The 15157-nt window shown below is 42.3% G+C and overlaps 1 protein-coding gene across 1 annotated transcript; it reads right to left on the bottom strand.

The window, feature by feature from the left end:
- Positions 1-11742: 11742 nt before the first annotated feature.
- LOC128709048 (uncharacterized) lies at positions 11743-13137 on the bottom strand. Its single transcript, XM_053804033.1, has one exon. The coding sequence runs from the start codon at positions 13135-13137 to the stop codon at positions 11743-11745; it is 1395 nt and encodes a 464-aa protein (XP_053660008.1).
- Positions 13138-15157: the final 2020 nt, after the last annotated feature.

Genomic DNA, 15157 nt, shown 5'->3' with positions numbered 1-15157 from the left:
GCTTAGATCAAAGAAAAAATTCATTACGAAAATAACTTTGGGTCCGCGGAACCACATCCTGCGAGTACAAAAGTGGCTTCCCAAAAGTCATCAAACCATAAAAAAGGCATGCGCCAACAGAGGAGGCAGTTGCAGCAAAAAAAAAAAAGCAGCATAGAATGAGGCGAGAGAGGGCTATATCATTTTTTTTGTACATTTTTGGAGAAATCCTCGGATTTTCCTTTTGCTTTGGCATAGAAAAAACCATGTGCGGTCCGTTTCGTAGCATTAGATTTGATTCCGTTTGCCACTCATTTCATCATTTGCTGCATCGGTACGATGGATAGTACCCTAGAAAACTAGAATCTTACGGCACAAACCACAGTCCTGTTGCGCTAAGTTCCATTCCGAGTTGTCCGGAGGCTGGACGGAGTTTGAAGCAAAGGGAGAAAAAGACATGGACATGGTTTGGTTGAAATGATGAACAAACATTTGCATGCCACACCGACCCCAAACGTCATGGACGAATGTCAACCCTAATTTTAAGTGTAATCTTGTTTACAGAAGGTTCCGTTCTGCGAATCGCCAGCGGGCGAACGGATTCAATTTGTAAACTGTAACAGTTTAGTCGATTTCCGGCCAAACGGGACGGGACGGGACCATCTTCCCTCCCCCGGCCGGCCCCCCACCATTCTTGCCGTCTAGCGGTATGTTTTTCCGCTACATAATTGATTTAAATCTTGATCCTGGGCTAAAGCGCTACTGGTTCCGCCGCTGAATCATGTTTTGAAATAAATCATCCGCAGCCTCCTGGACCCGACGTCATCTGGAACGGAGTGAGTCCCCTTCCGTGAGGGTGACGGCACAGCGGCAGACAAATTACCGCCGAAACCAGGGTGGGGAATGGGCCAATCTAGGGGTAGTTTTGAATAATTTAAATTAAATTCCACAGGCGATCATAGCGTCTCAAAACAAAACAACGTGCAGAGCAACGTGCAAGCGACTAGTTGGCATCGGTGGACAACTTGAAAGGAATCGCCCACAACCAGGCTGGAAGGACAGAACGAACAAACAACAACAAGCACCAAAAAGAAAACGTAATACGGTAGAATGCATTATTTATTCTCGTTAAACGGTATCTTTTCAAAGCATTCCTCATGCGTTATCAGCAACGTTATTACAAGACGGTATGGACATTCAAAATGTTGTGCTGTCCTTCTTAATAAAAGTGTCACAGATTGCAACCCATTGCCCAAACCCCAAACTTGGTCTGTGTATATTTGCCATTCCGAGGGCACTGGAGGCAATCTGATGAATCTTTTATCTCACCTTCAGACACATGGTGTAGACACTGTGAGTCAAAAGACTTAACGAAGTTTACCGGAACCAGCTTAATGGCTAAACTAGTTTCACCATCAAACAATCCTTTGAATGACAAAAGTTAAGGTTATGAGTGAGGTAAACTCTGCCTAACTGAGTTCGGAAAGTTGGCCTATTTTTTCACCTACCACACCACTTCCGACCGTTGAACACCAAATTTTTGGGATGAAAACGGATTTTGGTTAAGCGGCGAGTTTTAGTTATACGTGGGTGAAAACTTTCCGCGTTATAATCCATTAACCGCAGAAACAGGGGGGGGGGCGGAAACCGTGTTTGTTTTTCGCTGTGATTTTTAATGAAAATTGTTTGTATGATAGTGATTGTCTCACAGCGAAACATAAACGGGCCCCGAAAAAAGTACTTTCCAACTAGTTACGCTATTTGCTGTGGTTTTCACTTTTATTTGTTGTGACCGTAGCCAAAACCCACAAACGGCCCACATTTTTTACGACGTCGATGATGCTGTGATGTGTTGCTACAGCTTCCTCGCCATGGCCAGTTTGTGTTTACACAGCCCAACAGCAAACCATGTTCTGTTTCTAATTCTTGCTCTCCTTCCTTGCATCAGTAGTAACACTCGTGATTGTTTTGCGACTAGGCTAAGCAAAGGCATGGGAACGATTTATAATTGAAGGGGATGTCACTGTTCAGCCCCGTACGAGCGGCTGTCCTTTGGCGAAGGATAATGGGCAACTAAATTCGCCGCATCTTCAAGACGCATTCTAAATAGACGGGGAAAACACCACACTCCTTGGTCCTCTTTCCACCTTGGGTCTTGGGTAGGACCTGATGAAGTACTGTTCATTAACCTCATCTCTCATTTCAGACGAAGGAAATAAATTTAATGTATTTTTCCTTTTGCCTCGCCATAAATAGTCACCTACCACTTTTATCGCATGGAAAAAGCTTCTTCCATTTAGAAGACGTTCCTGCGTTGTGAATCCATCCGCCTTTAGCCACATTAGTGTCGTCCGGCCAATACCATGTGTGTTTCGGCGACAACAAACACACAACCGGCGTGTAACGATCGCGTTCCCTGTAACCTTAATTTTCGACCACGGACGTGTTCCGGAAAGTGAAGTCGTTATGGTGCACTTGGTCCATCCATCTTAACTCCAGTGGCGCATTTTCGCAGCGCTGCTCGGACTGCTTCGCACTGTTAACGGTAATGAACTTCTAGGTATCGCAATAAATAAGATTGGGATGAATGACCAACACTAATTAGTTGTTGTCCCTTGATCCCATTGGCAGTAAATAGACGGCTGACACCAGGCACTGGAGGTGCACCGAACCGAGAGGTGTTAACGAATTCGTTACATGGCCGTTACGGAATGGAGAAATAAATGGAACGCTTACAGTGAATACACTTCATCAGCAAGTAACATTTCGGCATCAATCACGAATCGAACTTTGCAAAAATTATATCACTTTACTCATACTTTTCTGACTGGGTGTAGTGACGGCATAGTACTGCAGTCGTCTTTGAGCTATTGAAAGGACGCTAGTGAGGACTTAATTCTCCAATACTAAACTTTAGGCTACGAACCGAAGCGGGTGTGAAAATTTTCCCCAAAACACAAGTGGCACTGGGTTAAGTTTGAGTCATTTTGAGATATTTTGAGTTTTTTAAATGAAATACACGACTGAACTGCTATTCTCTTTGCATAGCGAGATTGAAAGGGCATCTCCTGGAATCTTAAGACCGTCAAATAACTTTCTCAGATCCTATCCATGCGATCAAATCATCCTCTTCTCCTTTTGATTCTACATTACTGTGTCTTGTGATTCCACAAACCTTGATTTGCAAAATTGTGGAATAAGTTCAAAAAAAGTACCTTCTTGAGATTCTTCAGACGAACTCCTTTAAAGCTGGAATCTTTCTTACATTCAATGTGGATTAATATACAACACTATACGACCAAACCCACCACATTTATCATAGGAAATTGATAAACTCTTGATATTTGGACTAATATACTTTTTTTTGCATACTTCCCTATCCAAAGTGACAAACATACCGCACGCTGGACGTGTTACCAGAGTGTCCCCCGGTACCTTACGTACGAAAACATGCCGTACAACCTACCGTACAGCCGTAATGAATCTAGAACACGCAAGATGCTACTGCCATTTCTGTTTCGCCGTTGTCAGATGTCTTCCGAAGCGGAAGTAAAAACCGTTGACCGCAATAGATAAAGGTTCACTAAACTTGGTCGGCAAACTATGCGGAAAGAAAAACAAGGGAATTAATAGACTGCAAATAGAAAAAGTTTGTACGTGATTTTCGACCATTGTGTATGGACGCACCAGAAGGAAGTCGTTTCCGGCTGGCCCGGTTGACGGTTTGACGGCGTTCTCTAATACCTTCATTGTGGTGTACAATCCCCATGAGGGCCGATTCACGATAGTTGGCGTTAGCCGCTTTTGGTCAGACGCCAATCGATCATTCTTTGTCTCAGATGGCTCTTAATTTATGTCATTCAATTTATTAGCACTCACACACTTTGGCAACCCAGCGTAACTGGTGTTAACAGATGCTTCTGGAATGTATTATTTTTTTCCTTCTGCGTGTCAGATAAGAGCACAATCACTCTTCAACGGAAAAAGGGACGTGAAGGAAGGAATTCTTAACTTAGATAACTATTCTTATCCTGGTGACTAACGCATCAATCATAGATTGTGCTAAATCGAATAAATCCTGGTGAATCAGATATATTTAAATATTTTTACAAAAGTATACACGAACGAACGAATTTGCAAATTGTAGTGTCATAAATACTAGACAAATAAAAAAAGCTAATAATGCACTAACTATTAGGTACTAAATAAAACCCAAAACCCACAGAACCCATGTTTTGCAGCAGCTAATATCAAATATCTTCCAGAAATAATCGTTTCAACAAACGACATTATACATTTTTGATGACTCGAATGTGCGAAAATAATGACCATTACTCTCGTCGCGTTAAACCAGCTCGGTGCGACCGCCGAAACCTATACCGCAAGCACGGAATCAATTCAAAGGACTATTTGAATACACATTTTCTTTTCACCCTTCGCAAACGACACAATCACTGGATGGAAACAGCGGGCCATAGAATTTCCCCGTGTGCTTCCCGGCGTATCTGCGTGGTAGGGAATTGCAGGGGAGGGGGCCCATCGTACTCCCAGATCACGTACAACTGACGTATTCAATTTGAAGTGCTTTTTATTGTTGCCAAAAAACGGCTGTTTTCATAAAATTTTACGACCCACGTGTGTCTGCTGCTCGACAAATCAAACGGTAGCGACCAAACATCCGCCCCGTGCGGCCGTGGTCGTTCTTTAGGGACAACAGCGCACTTAACATAATTCATTAGCCTTTAATCCACCTGATTGACCTTTTCCCTTTCATATTCTGCCAACGCAAATGCAACGGGGATGCTTACCTTGGCCGAAAAGGGGGGGGATTGCTTTTTCTTCCAGGTGATTTTATCTCGTAGCAGACATTGTTCGAAACGGCGAATCCGTCATCAGCCCAAAAAGACATTCGCCAATTGCGGCCAAACGAATGCTCAATCCATTTGCAAAATCAGGTTTTTTTTGTCGTTCGTTTCGTTCGCAGCAAATGTTTATTGTCGGTCCTATAATTACAGTGATTAGTGCAAGTACTAGGAACATATCGTTGTAAAACATGTTATAGAGGTATCTTTACAATATTTGTTCACAATTTTACCTTATTTTTAACTCCACAAACCACGAATCATTTGATCTCTGGTCCAGGAGGAAGTCATTTGATGTCCGGTTTGTCCATTTCATGTTTTGTGTCTATTTCATATGTTCCATACCTCCAAGTTCTAGTTCTGCAAGTTTCTCCAGCACTGCAATAGATAGTAAAAAGGGTCTACTGTGGGCGATACGTTTTTATAGTACCTTGGCAATTCTACTTGTGGCCAGTACTTCATATCATCCACTTCGTTTCTATTATTCAACTTCTATCATCCTTATCGTTATCCTTAGCTTACGTAAACCTTAATTCTGGGTTCTTGAGATATTCGGAAATTTCCATGTTTTTGATATTCGCATAATACAAGCTTAATTGTTCACATTGTTCGAATGTTTCTATTCATATTCCCTTGCTACACTATCACACTATTACTACAATACCTTGTAACCTTTGTAACTATAGCTGAAGTTCGCAAAGAAAAAAAAAGATGAATGGTTAGTAGTGATAGCGACTTACAATTATTAGAACTCTTCAAGTAGAGCAACCCAGCCTCTGCTTCGCTACTTAATCATCTGCCTCGTTGACACTAGCGAAGATTCGTACAAAGCAACACCCCTCTGCTGAATAATGTTTCCATCCTACATGGGAGATGATATCATGAACAGGGAACTCGCATAGACGTTTCATCGCTTCTGATAATAATTGGAAGATGATTTATGATGTAGCAAAAAATAACTTGTCTATTCATGGTCACAAGTATACAAAACCATTAGAATCTGATTTATAGCACCACCGTTCTGGATTAACCTTTGCACTTTAACAGCGACCACTTGGTGCCATTAGTTCTTTATTTACCTTAATAAAAATGTTTATACAAAAATCCCATACAATTTAACCAACCACAAAACAAACACAAACTCCTACTAACTTCGTGTTACTGTTACACACTTTATTCAGCATCGCCTTCACTCTCTCTAGTGGTTGTGAGCGAATCGTATCATTTATTATTTTATTAACACGCCCGTCGACGCCCGAACAATCCGCCACGACAAAACGTCAAAACGGATGTTTAGTAATTTAGCATGAAATTAGGGACACTTGTGATTGAGTGGGACTGTGCAAAGGGACGGCGGTTGTGGCCGTAATCTTCTTACGGGGTAGCATCGCAAGAAGAAGGAAGCGCGAAAAAATAACCTTGCAGGAAAAGGACACCAGGGCTTATCAAGGAGCGAGCAACATGGAATGTACGTTCCGTACCTTCAGCTCCCAAAAAAAAAAAGCATCTACAGATGTTCGTGAGGCATTTATAATTGAAACGAATGTAGGCGTAGTAAAAATACGCGATCAAGGGCGTTAAGCAAGGGAAGGCAAAACATCGGCAAAACACCGTGAGTTCTTGCATTGTTCATCTTCGCTTCTCGTGTGACTTTGGGAAAAGCGATGCTGTGAACGCGAAATCTCTGTCCCATTTGTTTGACGTTTGCAGCAAATGGAGGCACAATGGTTCAAATTGCTTTAGCACGGTATTAAAACATGCTTAAAATGGGAGAAAAAACACGCTCTTTTTTTTGGTTTGGTCTGTAATCCGTGTTTGGTCGGCATCGGTAGCAACGAGAATCGAGAATTAAATTCAAATTGGGCGTTACGGATTAAATTGTTGGGAACATTTTGTAGAAAAACAATTGCTTATTTTCTTTGGGATATAATTTTTTTATTTACTTACTCCATAATGCTTTTCACACATTATACGCACCTCATCAAACGAAGTTCTTGTAATACACGGAATGTGCTAAAATGATAACGATAATGATAAAAGAAACCAAATGCAGTAAGTTACAGTAACAACTTTCAACCAACCAAAGTGTAAGCACTTTACAAGTAATAGTATTTGTATTACTTCCAGTCTCCATGTTACGGTACGAGATGTAAGTGTTCAGTTGATGGGCTCTAAATCGTTTCTTTAAGCGTTTCACGAACGTGTCCTTATAGTGTCACTAATGAGCCAGAAATGTGTGAACACTTGCATATGACCAGCACTCCTAATGTCCAATCAATTGGTTGCGTTGCTCGTTTTGGGTTGTAATCATTCTTTCAGTCCAGCTTTGCCCGTGCGTCGTTTTTTTCTCCCTTCTCTCAGTAACCTAATACAGTGGAGGAAATAAAAACAAAGAAACATGCTCTGACACATATCGAGCGTATCGACGAGCGACACAACCCCTGCCGAACTTACGCCAGAGCGCCAACGTTTGGAATCGTTCGGATCCTCTGCTGAACCCTACTGGGGATAATTTGTATTCTCTGCGAGGCTGTTCTACTGCGGTGAAGATGTTTGTCCTTTGACCGATGACGATGAAAGAAAAGTGGAAAGCAAACCCCTCGATTGTAATTAATGAATCGGAATAAATTAAATGTCACTGCGTTATGTACCTTTGAACCTCAAGGCCAAAGAGCCCGAGCACATGAGGGTGGCTTATGTGGGATGCTTCCTTTTGGGGAAGTTTCGCAACAGAGTCGCTTTTCTGTCTCATTCTGTTATCTTCCCTTAATGATACGATGCTGTTTTTGTGTTGCTGGCTGTTGCAAAACATCCACGATCGACAACAATTCTTGCTTAACAAACGCACCACACAAAGAGCCTCATTGTCACTCAATTTAGGTACACTGTACAGTGGTGAATTTGATTATCAATGCAGTTCCAAGTGTCTGCGCGAATAAACATGACATCTCGTACCATCATCATTCGTAACCAGAAGAAGTTACATTACAGTTCTTTGACCACGTTTTCGGACTAATGCGGCATGTTTTTTTTAGGAGCGTCGTCGTATACATTTCATCGTCCGGATCAGCCGGGCGCTTTTGACATCACTTCATGCCATTGCAGCGTTTCTCCTTTTTTTGCGCGCGCGCTCCTTCCCGTTGCATTTAGCCGAGCCGCAAGAAATAATGCGGTTTATTCAGATTCAGTTCAGGGCGGGTATATTCCCGCGCAACGGAAAAGACAACCATCGTAAATGGATTTAAATGGTTTTTGCTCGGTTCCGGCGGGGCGAGAGTAAGTTTGTCGTGGGATGTGTGGGCTGTGTGTGTGTGTTTCGGGTAGGGCCCGTTTTGTCACCGTTGACATGTGAAGGATGAAAAATGACGGCTTTCGGAACGGATGGCTGGTTATTTTTTCCGCTTGATCTTAAACTTATCAAAGAACCGGTGTAAGAACACACCGACCAGAATCTTATTCGTAGACAGTTGGCGAATCGTGATAATCTAACATGCCTTGAGGACATCAACGTGCCGTCGGGTTTGCTTTTTGTGTGCATGTCGCTCCCTCCCTTCCCCTTAGGAAGCTGAGCTGGCTGGGCAAGGAAATTCGATAACCTTCGATAACATCTTAATGCAGCATGCAGAACTCGCTTCTCGATTGTAGCAACGGAAGCTGCAGTAGAAACGCTTCGTGTCATAGCTGTTCAAAGAACAAAGCTATGGAACGATCAAGATATATGTACGTAAAAGTGCATTCGAAATTAATACTAAACGATGCATAATGTCGGTATTCTACGTTATCAGACCATGCTGCCCTTGAGAGGACAATAATCACCAGCGCGCTACGCAACTGGCGAATTAACCGTAGCATGGCCAATGATCATGAATTAAGTTAGGCATGTTGATGTACGGAAAGTTAAAAATGTTATGCTATTCTGCTGTCTTCAAACCCATAGTTGACTACAAGCCCCAATATAAAGGTGCTATATGAATCGCCGATCTTGCTACTTTAAAGCACCCAAAGGCACTGTCCATGAATTTTCGATCAAAACTGCAAAACACAAGTGAAAGAAATGTTAGCCACACGTTTCGGTTCAGTTGCCCATTGCTGCAGAATATTTGATTTTTCTCCGGAAACAATCGATACCCTATACTCGTGAATCGGGCCCACATACTAACGGTGCCCGACATGCCAACATTATAGCGTTCCTTAGTCGTGAGACTCGTGCAGCACTCAGCTTTTATATACCAAACAAGCAGCAAAGCGCAAGGTCGTTCGATTTGCAATTCGATAATCCACTTGAAGAAATTCGACTCACGGATACAGAACCGAATGGACAACACTATATAATGTACTGGGGCCGGAGGGGCATGGAGGGTAGGGCTCACATTAATGTACCTTTATTACCACCGATAGGGGTAGCAGAAGGTAATGCTTTGCCAGTGATAGCAGCAATAATTGCTTTTATCGATTGTGATGGGTTATATCGGGTGTTGATTTCACCCATGTTTGGGTGCCGAAGAAACCGAACCTAGCATTAGATCATTAGAACGTTACAATCGATAGGATGTGGAGGGATGTTTCGAGTGCCAAACTGATGTAAAACTTCCTTAGCCACTGGGTGTAGATGTGAACCAGAATCTCGACGCCTTGAATTACCATGTTCACTGTTCAAAATTCTTGAGCCCACTGTAACATAAACCTTCCCACTGCTAATCAGCCACTCCACGTAAACCTCCGTTAGCCATTGCCAAATAATAAAAATATGTTTACGAAATTGCAGTAAAAAGATTACTTTTTGCTGAGTTATGGTACCTGTTGTATTATTCAGCCACGCTACGGTGTATTTCCAGCGCACATGTCATCGAAACACGGGAAAATTTCAATGTTTCAGCAACGAAATTGCCCTTTAACAAAAGACATTTGTGTTGCTGCTGGTTCTGGGCCCAAATCGTCGCAGTTGAACAACTGAGAGCAGTATTCCCCTCCTCTGTTGCTGTAGTTCGGGTAGTGCTGCCAGAAATAAGCAGTGTTTATACCCACCCCAAGGATATGCCATATTCTCCGATTTCTGCTATGCAAGTGATGATGATCTCACCTACAATTGTTACTTGTTCAATTGCGCAAAAAAAAGGAAACACCCGCAAGGAAAAGCACCAGGTAATGACACCGACGATAGCAAAATTCGTCGACGTGTTTTGCTGCCGAAAAGACACTCACATCTCCCTCTCCCATATCTGATAACTTTCTCGTAGCATGATAATGTCGTGCAGCATTATGTTTGACATGGACGGTGAGCAGTAAGAAGCGCGAAATGTTATGATTAAATTTTAATATTTTAAATCGATTGCCAGCATCGCGGGGTCGGAATGTGGCGCAAAATCAATTCCACACCTCTTGGGGTACCATCTGGCTTTGCAATCATGCTTGACGATGACGATACAGAGAAATATCTCATCTTGGTGTGTTCTGTAATTTCCGATTTCAATATTACGTGCAGGTGGAAATACTTTTATTAGTCAAAAATTTCATTATGAATAAATAAGCTTGCCTATCGAAATACTTACATGATGTCCAAGAAGTATAAACATGGATTGTTGCTAAAACATCCCATAAGTAACACTACTAACATGGAGTTGTTGTGTGATTAAGTAGATAACTTTTAACTTTACTTATAAATATTGTTCAATTTAAGTGTTCATAATGCAGCTTTAACTGCCAGTTACAGACGTTTCCCCAATATTTGCCATTGAGAGCCTGATGGTCCCAATGTTTGCCTTGTAAAAAAACAAATCTTCGTATATTACGCACCGTATTGACTAAATGAATAAATAGAATTACAAGGGTTTTTTTGTGTATGTGGTTCTAATAGCTCATAGTAAACGAAATCTTATCATTCGACGGGGATTTCAATGAATGGAAAGTAAGGAGTGTATAAAGTGGCACGTGAGTTCTCCACCTCAAATCCCTCATTTCCTTCTCTCCTTCAGTGTCTTCTAACTCTTGTGGAATTCTTAACAAATTCCTTCTTATTTTTAGCGATGATTCCACCTGTAAAAATACGGTCACACTCCTGGCAGATGAAATTTGTTTTAATTTTGCAAGGGGAAAACCGGAGCGAAGAATTTGCGAGTCTAATTAATTGGTGTTACGTGTAATGGCATACCGATTGCAATGACCACCGGGACACATCAACATTCACACGGACCGATATCATCGCGATCACGAGTGGCAGAAGAACCAAACCGCGGAAACCAAACGATCTGTACATATTGGTTCACAAGCACCAATTAAACTGCGAAAAACAGCAAAAAAAATAATTAACCAACAGAACGCAAATCCCGCACGCAAACCGCATTGGAACAATTGAAACAAATCGCCCAAGAAGGTAAACATTGTAAAACCGGCACCAAGAAGTACATATTACACTACAAACACATCGCTGGTGCTGGTATGTTGGGGTAGCTCTCTCCAAATGTTATCAAATTAATGTGCCAACTTCATCGGTAATGGTAAGTAACGGGCAGCATGGATTTAATTGCTGGACATTGCTTTAACACCTTGCTGATAATTATCGTACTCCCTGATCTGTAAGTCATGGTTTTATAGGTTTGACATAATTAATAAGCAAAAATGCAACGGTTGTGCCACCTGGCGACACGGAACCAGGTCCTGTATTCCCTTTGTTTTTTGGTCCTCTGTACCTCCCACTACACTTATGCTTATGCCTGCTTAAGGTGATTGTGTGATTTATTCATGCTTAAGTTATGTTACAAAGTATGAACTCGAAACCTTTCCGAGAGGGATAAATAGCTAACAAATAGAAACATGTTTTAGAAGGAGAAATAATCATTCAAAATGTGCACCCTTTTGCTGGGAAGAACATTTCCGGTATCTCTAAGAAACCCAACGTTAGCATTTATTTTTGCAAAAACAATCCCCTCATTCCGAGGAATGGATTTCTCTGCCCAAACGTTGACCGGTTCGGTTCTTTGATGTTACTCCAGCTTCTTTGCTGCTGCTGTTGCTGTTCGCTCTTGTCGTCTGGCAAGTCTCGATGCAAATATGTTTTATTGGCCGCTCCATTTGTTTCGCGAACAATTTTGATCGGTTTCGAGCTCACGTACTTGTCACCTTTGTCGTCGCTTTTCGGCGGTCGAGCATCTTTGTACGTGCTTGGGGCAATCGTTTGGGGCGCTCGCGTATTATAAGGTTCGTATCGATGCCCTTGGTACAGCCGTTGGTTGTAGGGTTGCTTCGGATGGGTACGAACTATTTCCGGCAAGGTGGCAAAATAGATTATCCGACGATTGCGCAGAGCGGGAGCGGCAGGGCGCATCACAGTCGCTGGGAACGGCACGTTGTACATTGGGAAGCCGTGTGATGGTTGCTCGATCTCGTTCGTGTACAGGTAGTTGCGATCGCGGTAGTACAGGGGCACGTCATACCGCCTGTCCGGATAGTAGTAATAGTAAGGATATTTGTACCGTGGGAAGTACGAATCGTTTTCCACATCCTGCCGCCGTTCGTAGTAATGATCGTACCGATGCGGTGCCGGAGGATGCATCCGATTCATCATGTCGTGATGAAACGAATCATACTTATTGTACACTCGGGGATACATTGGTGATTGCGATGTGGCCATGTACGAATCGTACGTGCGGGGCAGGGAACGCTCATAGTTGATGCTCGTCAGCGGTTTACGGTACAACTCCCGTATCAACTTATTGCTCGCCGTGTCGCGAGATTCCGACGAGGACACGCCACTTCCTCCTTTCGTTTGCTGTGTCACAAAGTTGACCCTTGGCGCACGCGACTTTATACCTTCCTGGATGAACATGGACTCCTCGCCATCGGAGTCGCTTTCCTCGCGTACCACTTTCGCCTGGAATTCGGACGATTTGTGCGGTGGTGCGTTCATGGTTTGCTTCTCTGCCACGGCTACATCTTCACGAGCTGTCTGCTGTTTTTCCGTGGAGGTGAGCTCTGCTTCTGTGTGGCGTTTCGCACGGTTCGATACTCGGCCACTGGACCGAAAGTGGCTGATCAACCCGGCAGACTCTAATATCTGATGTTTGGTGTGTCTCTTGTCTCTTTGTTTGCGCGGAATGGTGAATGGTTGCAGCGAGCTGTGCAGTTCTAAAACTCCTGGAACTTCATCGTCAACCACCGCATCGTATGCTAACGGTTCCAGCTTGTACCCCACATCCAACTCTACTGTGTCGTCGGAGACACTCTTTGCCTCACAAGCACAAATCATCATCACGCTCACAATGGCGATACATTTCCATTTCGCTCTATTTAGCTCTGCCATTTTTTCAATACTGACCTAAAACGTGCAATACGGAATTAGTAAAGAGGGCACGAAGTTTCTGTTCATAGTATTTTTGCAATGTAGCAAAAAAAAACTTAACGTAAACTACTATTCAGAACGACCAACTATTAACAATGCAGTTCGGCGATCAGCTTTATCGTATTTTATGCGTTTGAACGATACATTAATATCACTACGATGCTCTTCATATCACACATTTCTCACGGTTGGATGTTAGCGACGACGTTGACACACCAACTTTCCATTCATCACTATTTCGGCACATATTTGGCCGTTTAGCTTAACTGAGTTACAACTATTCGCCTTCGACATACTTACATTGACTGTTTGATGTTACATAGGTAGTGGCTTGTGTGGTTACACCTTACAGTAATACGTCCGAATACGCATAAAGTTACGACACGACTGAAAAGCTGCTTTTTGCATTTTAAAAAGCATAGCGTGTCTAACTTCCGATCGCGCTTGAGTACAACTACAACGACGCGCTAGATTCAACGCTTGAAAACACATAGAATCCAGCCAGAATAAAAAAAAAGATAAACCCCAAAGCCAATCTCTTTCACTCGGGCGCTGGCGTATCATATTGGACACAGCACAATGGAAACGTACTGGAATTTTCAATTAAATCCCTGGTGATGAAAACTACACACATAGGTGCAGCAGTGGGTTTTGTATACAAACGCACCTGCACCAACGGCGGAACACAAAAGACTCTACATAGAAAAGGCCACATCCAACGACGCTGTACGGCCCAAACACACCGGTGCATGGCAGCATGGGTTACAGAAGTTCAGCCAGCGTGCGATTCTTCACAAATTACATACTCATCATGTTAGAACCGTTTATAGCATTTCTAGCATTCGCGACCGTCACCATACTATAATTGGGCACACATACAACCTAACCAGATTCCACGCATAATGAGCATAACACCCCACCGCACATAAACGATTAACAGAACCGTTAAGGTTTGGAGAAAGAATAAGCTATTTTGCAAATTGCTGTCTCAGTTTATGATGTTCTTAATACTGTTTCTCAGGCAATAGATACTCCAGGCATTTTAAGTTATTTGTCACATTTAAAATTATTTAATGTATAAAAAGCTGCCATTTAATTATTACGCAGACCAGAAATGCGAAAGTTTATATCGTAAAGCTTTACAACACCGACGATATGCAGTTTTAAGTGTTTATCAAATTGATCTTGATATGTACAGCAGATGTCACAGGTAAAAATATGTTATTCCAGCGTCATCAACCACGCGTTCCGCTCTGATAGGTAGCATACATTTCAGCCACATGCCCGTACAAGCATCGACACACAGCGTAATGGACAATGGCAGCTAATCTGCATATAAAGACAAATCTCAATGAAAAGTGAAGGGCCAACAAAAATAAAAGTTATACCATCAGATGACAATGTTACATCAAAGAACGTTTCAAAACTTTCGATCGTACACATTGGGGGTGTAAAGGTTGGCACTGGGTTTGGCAACCCCCTTGCAATGTGAGGCCATAACTTGTTGTTTTCTGCCAACATAATTCGTGCCAACGTTTTCTGTCGCTTCGTGGTTTTTTAGTATTCGTCAACGGTGCAAGTCATTTGATTCACGCATCTGAATGTTATGTCTTGTTTTGAATTCTTCCTATTTTTTCCTTGTCTTGTTTCGTAGTTCCAAGCATCCCAATTGTTTTGAATCTACGTAGATATTTCACTGCGCCTCAACTTGCTAAACCCCATTCGATTCCTTCAGAAAATCGATTCTCTAGATCATATATTCGGATTGTGTTTGACCCCCTTCCAATCAATCAAGAGCCGAAGAAAAAGTTTTAGAAATTAGTGGAAACCGCTCGTAATCACGCTATCATTCATATATATTTCACGTGCAAGCTATAAATCACCCTAATATGCTAATATTACCATATGTATGGATATAAGCTAATCGCTACATGTTTCACTTTAGGCTTTACACAAACAGTACAACGTTAAAATAATCGTT

This window comes from Anopheles marshallii, chromosome 2, assembly GCF_943734725.1.
Source record: "Anopheles marshallii chromosome 2, idAnoMarsDA_429_01, whole genome shotgun sequence".
NCBI classification, from domain to species: Eukaryota; Metazoa; Arthropoda; class Insecta; order Diptera; family Culicidae; genus Anopheles; species Anopheles marshallii.
This window is presented reverse-complemented; position numbering and strand designations above follow the sequence as displayed.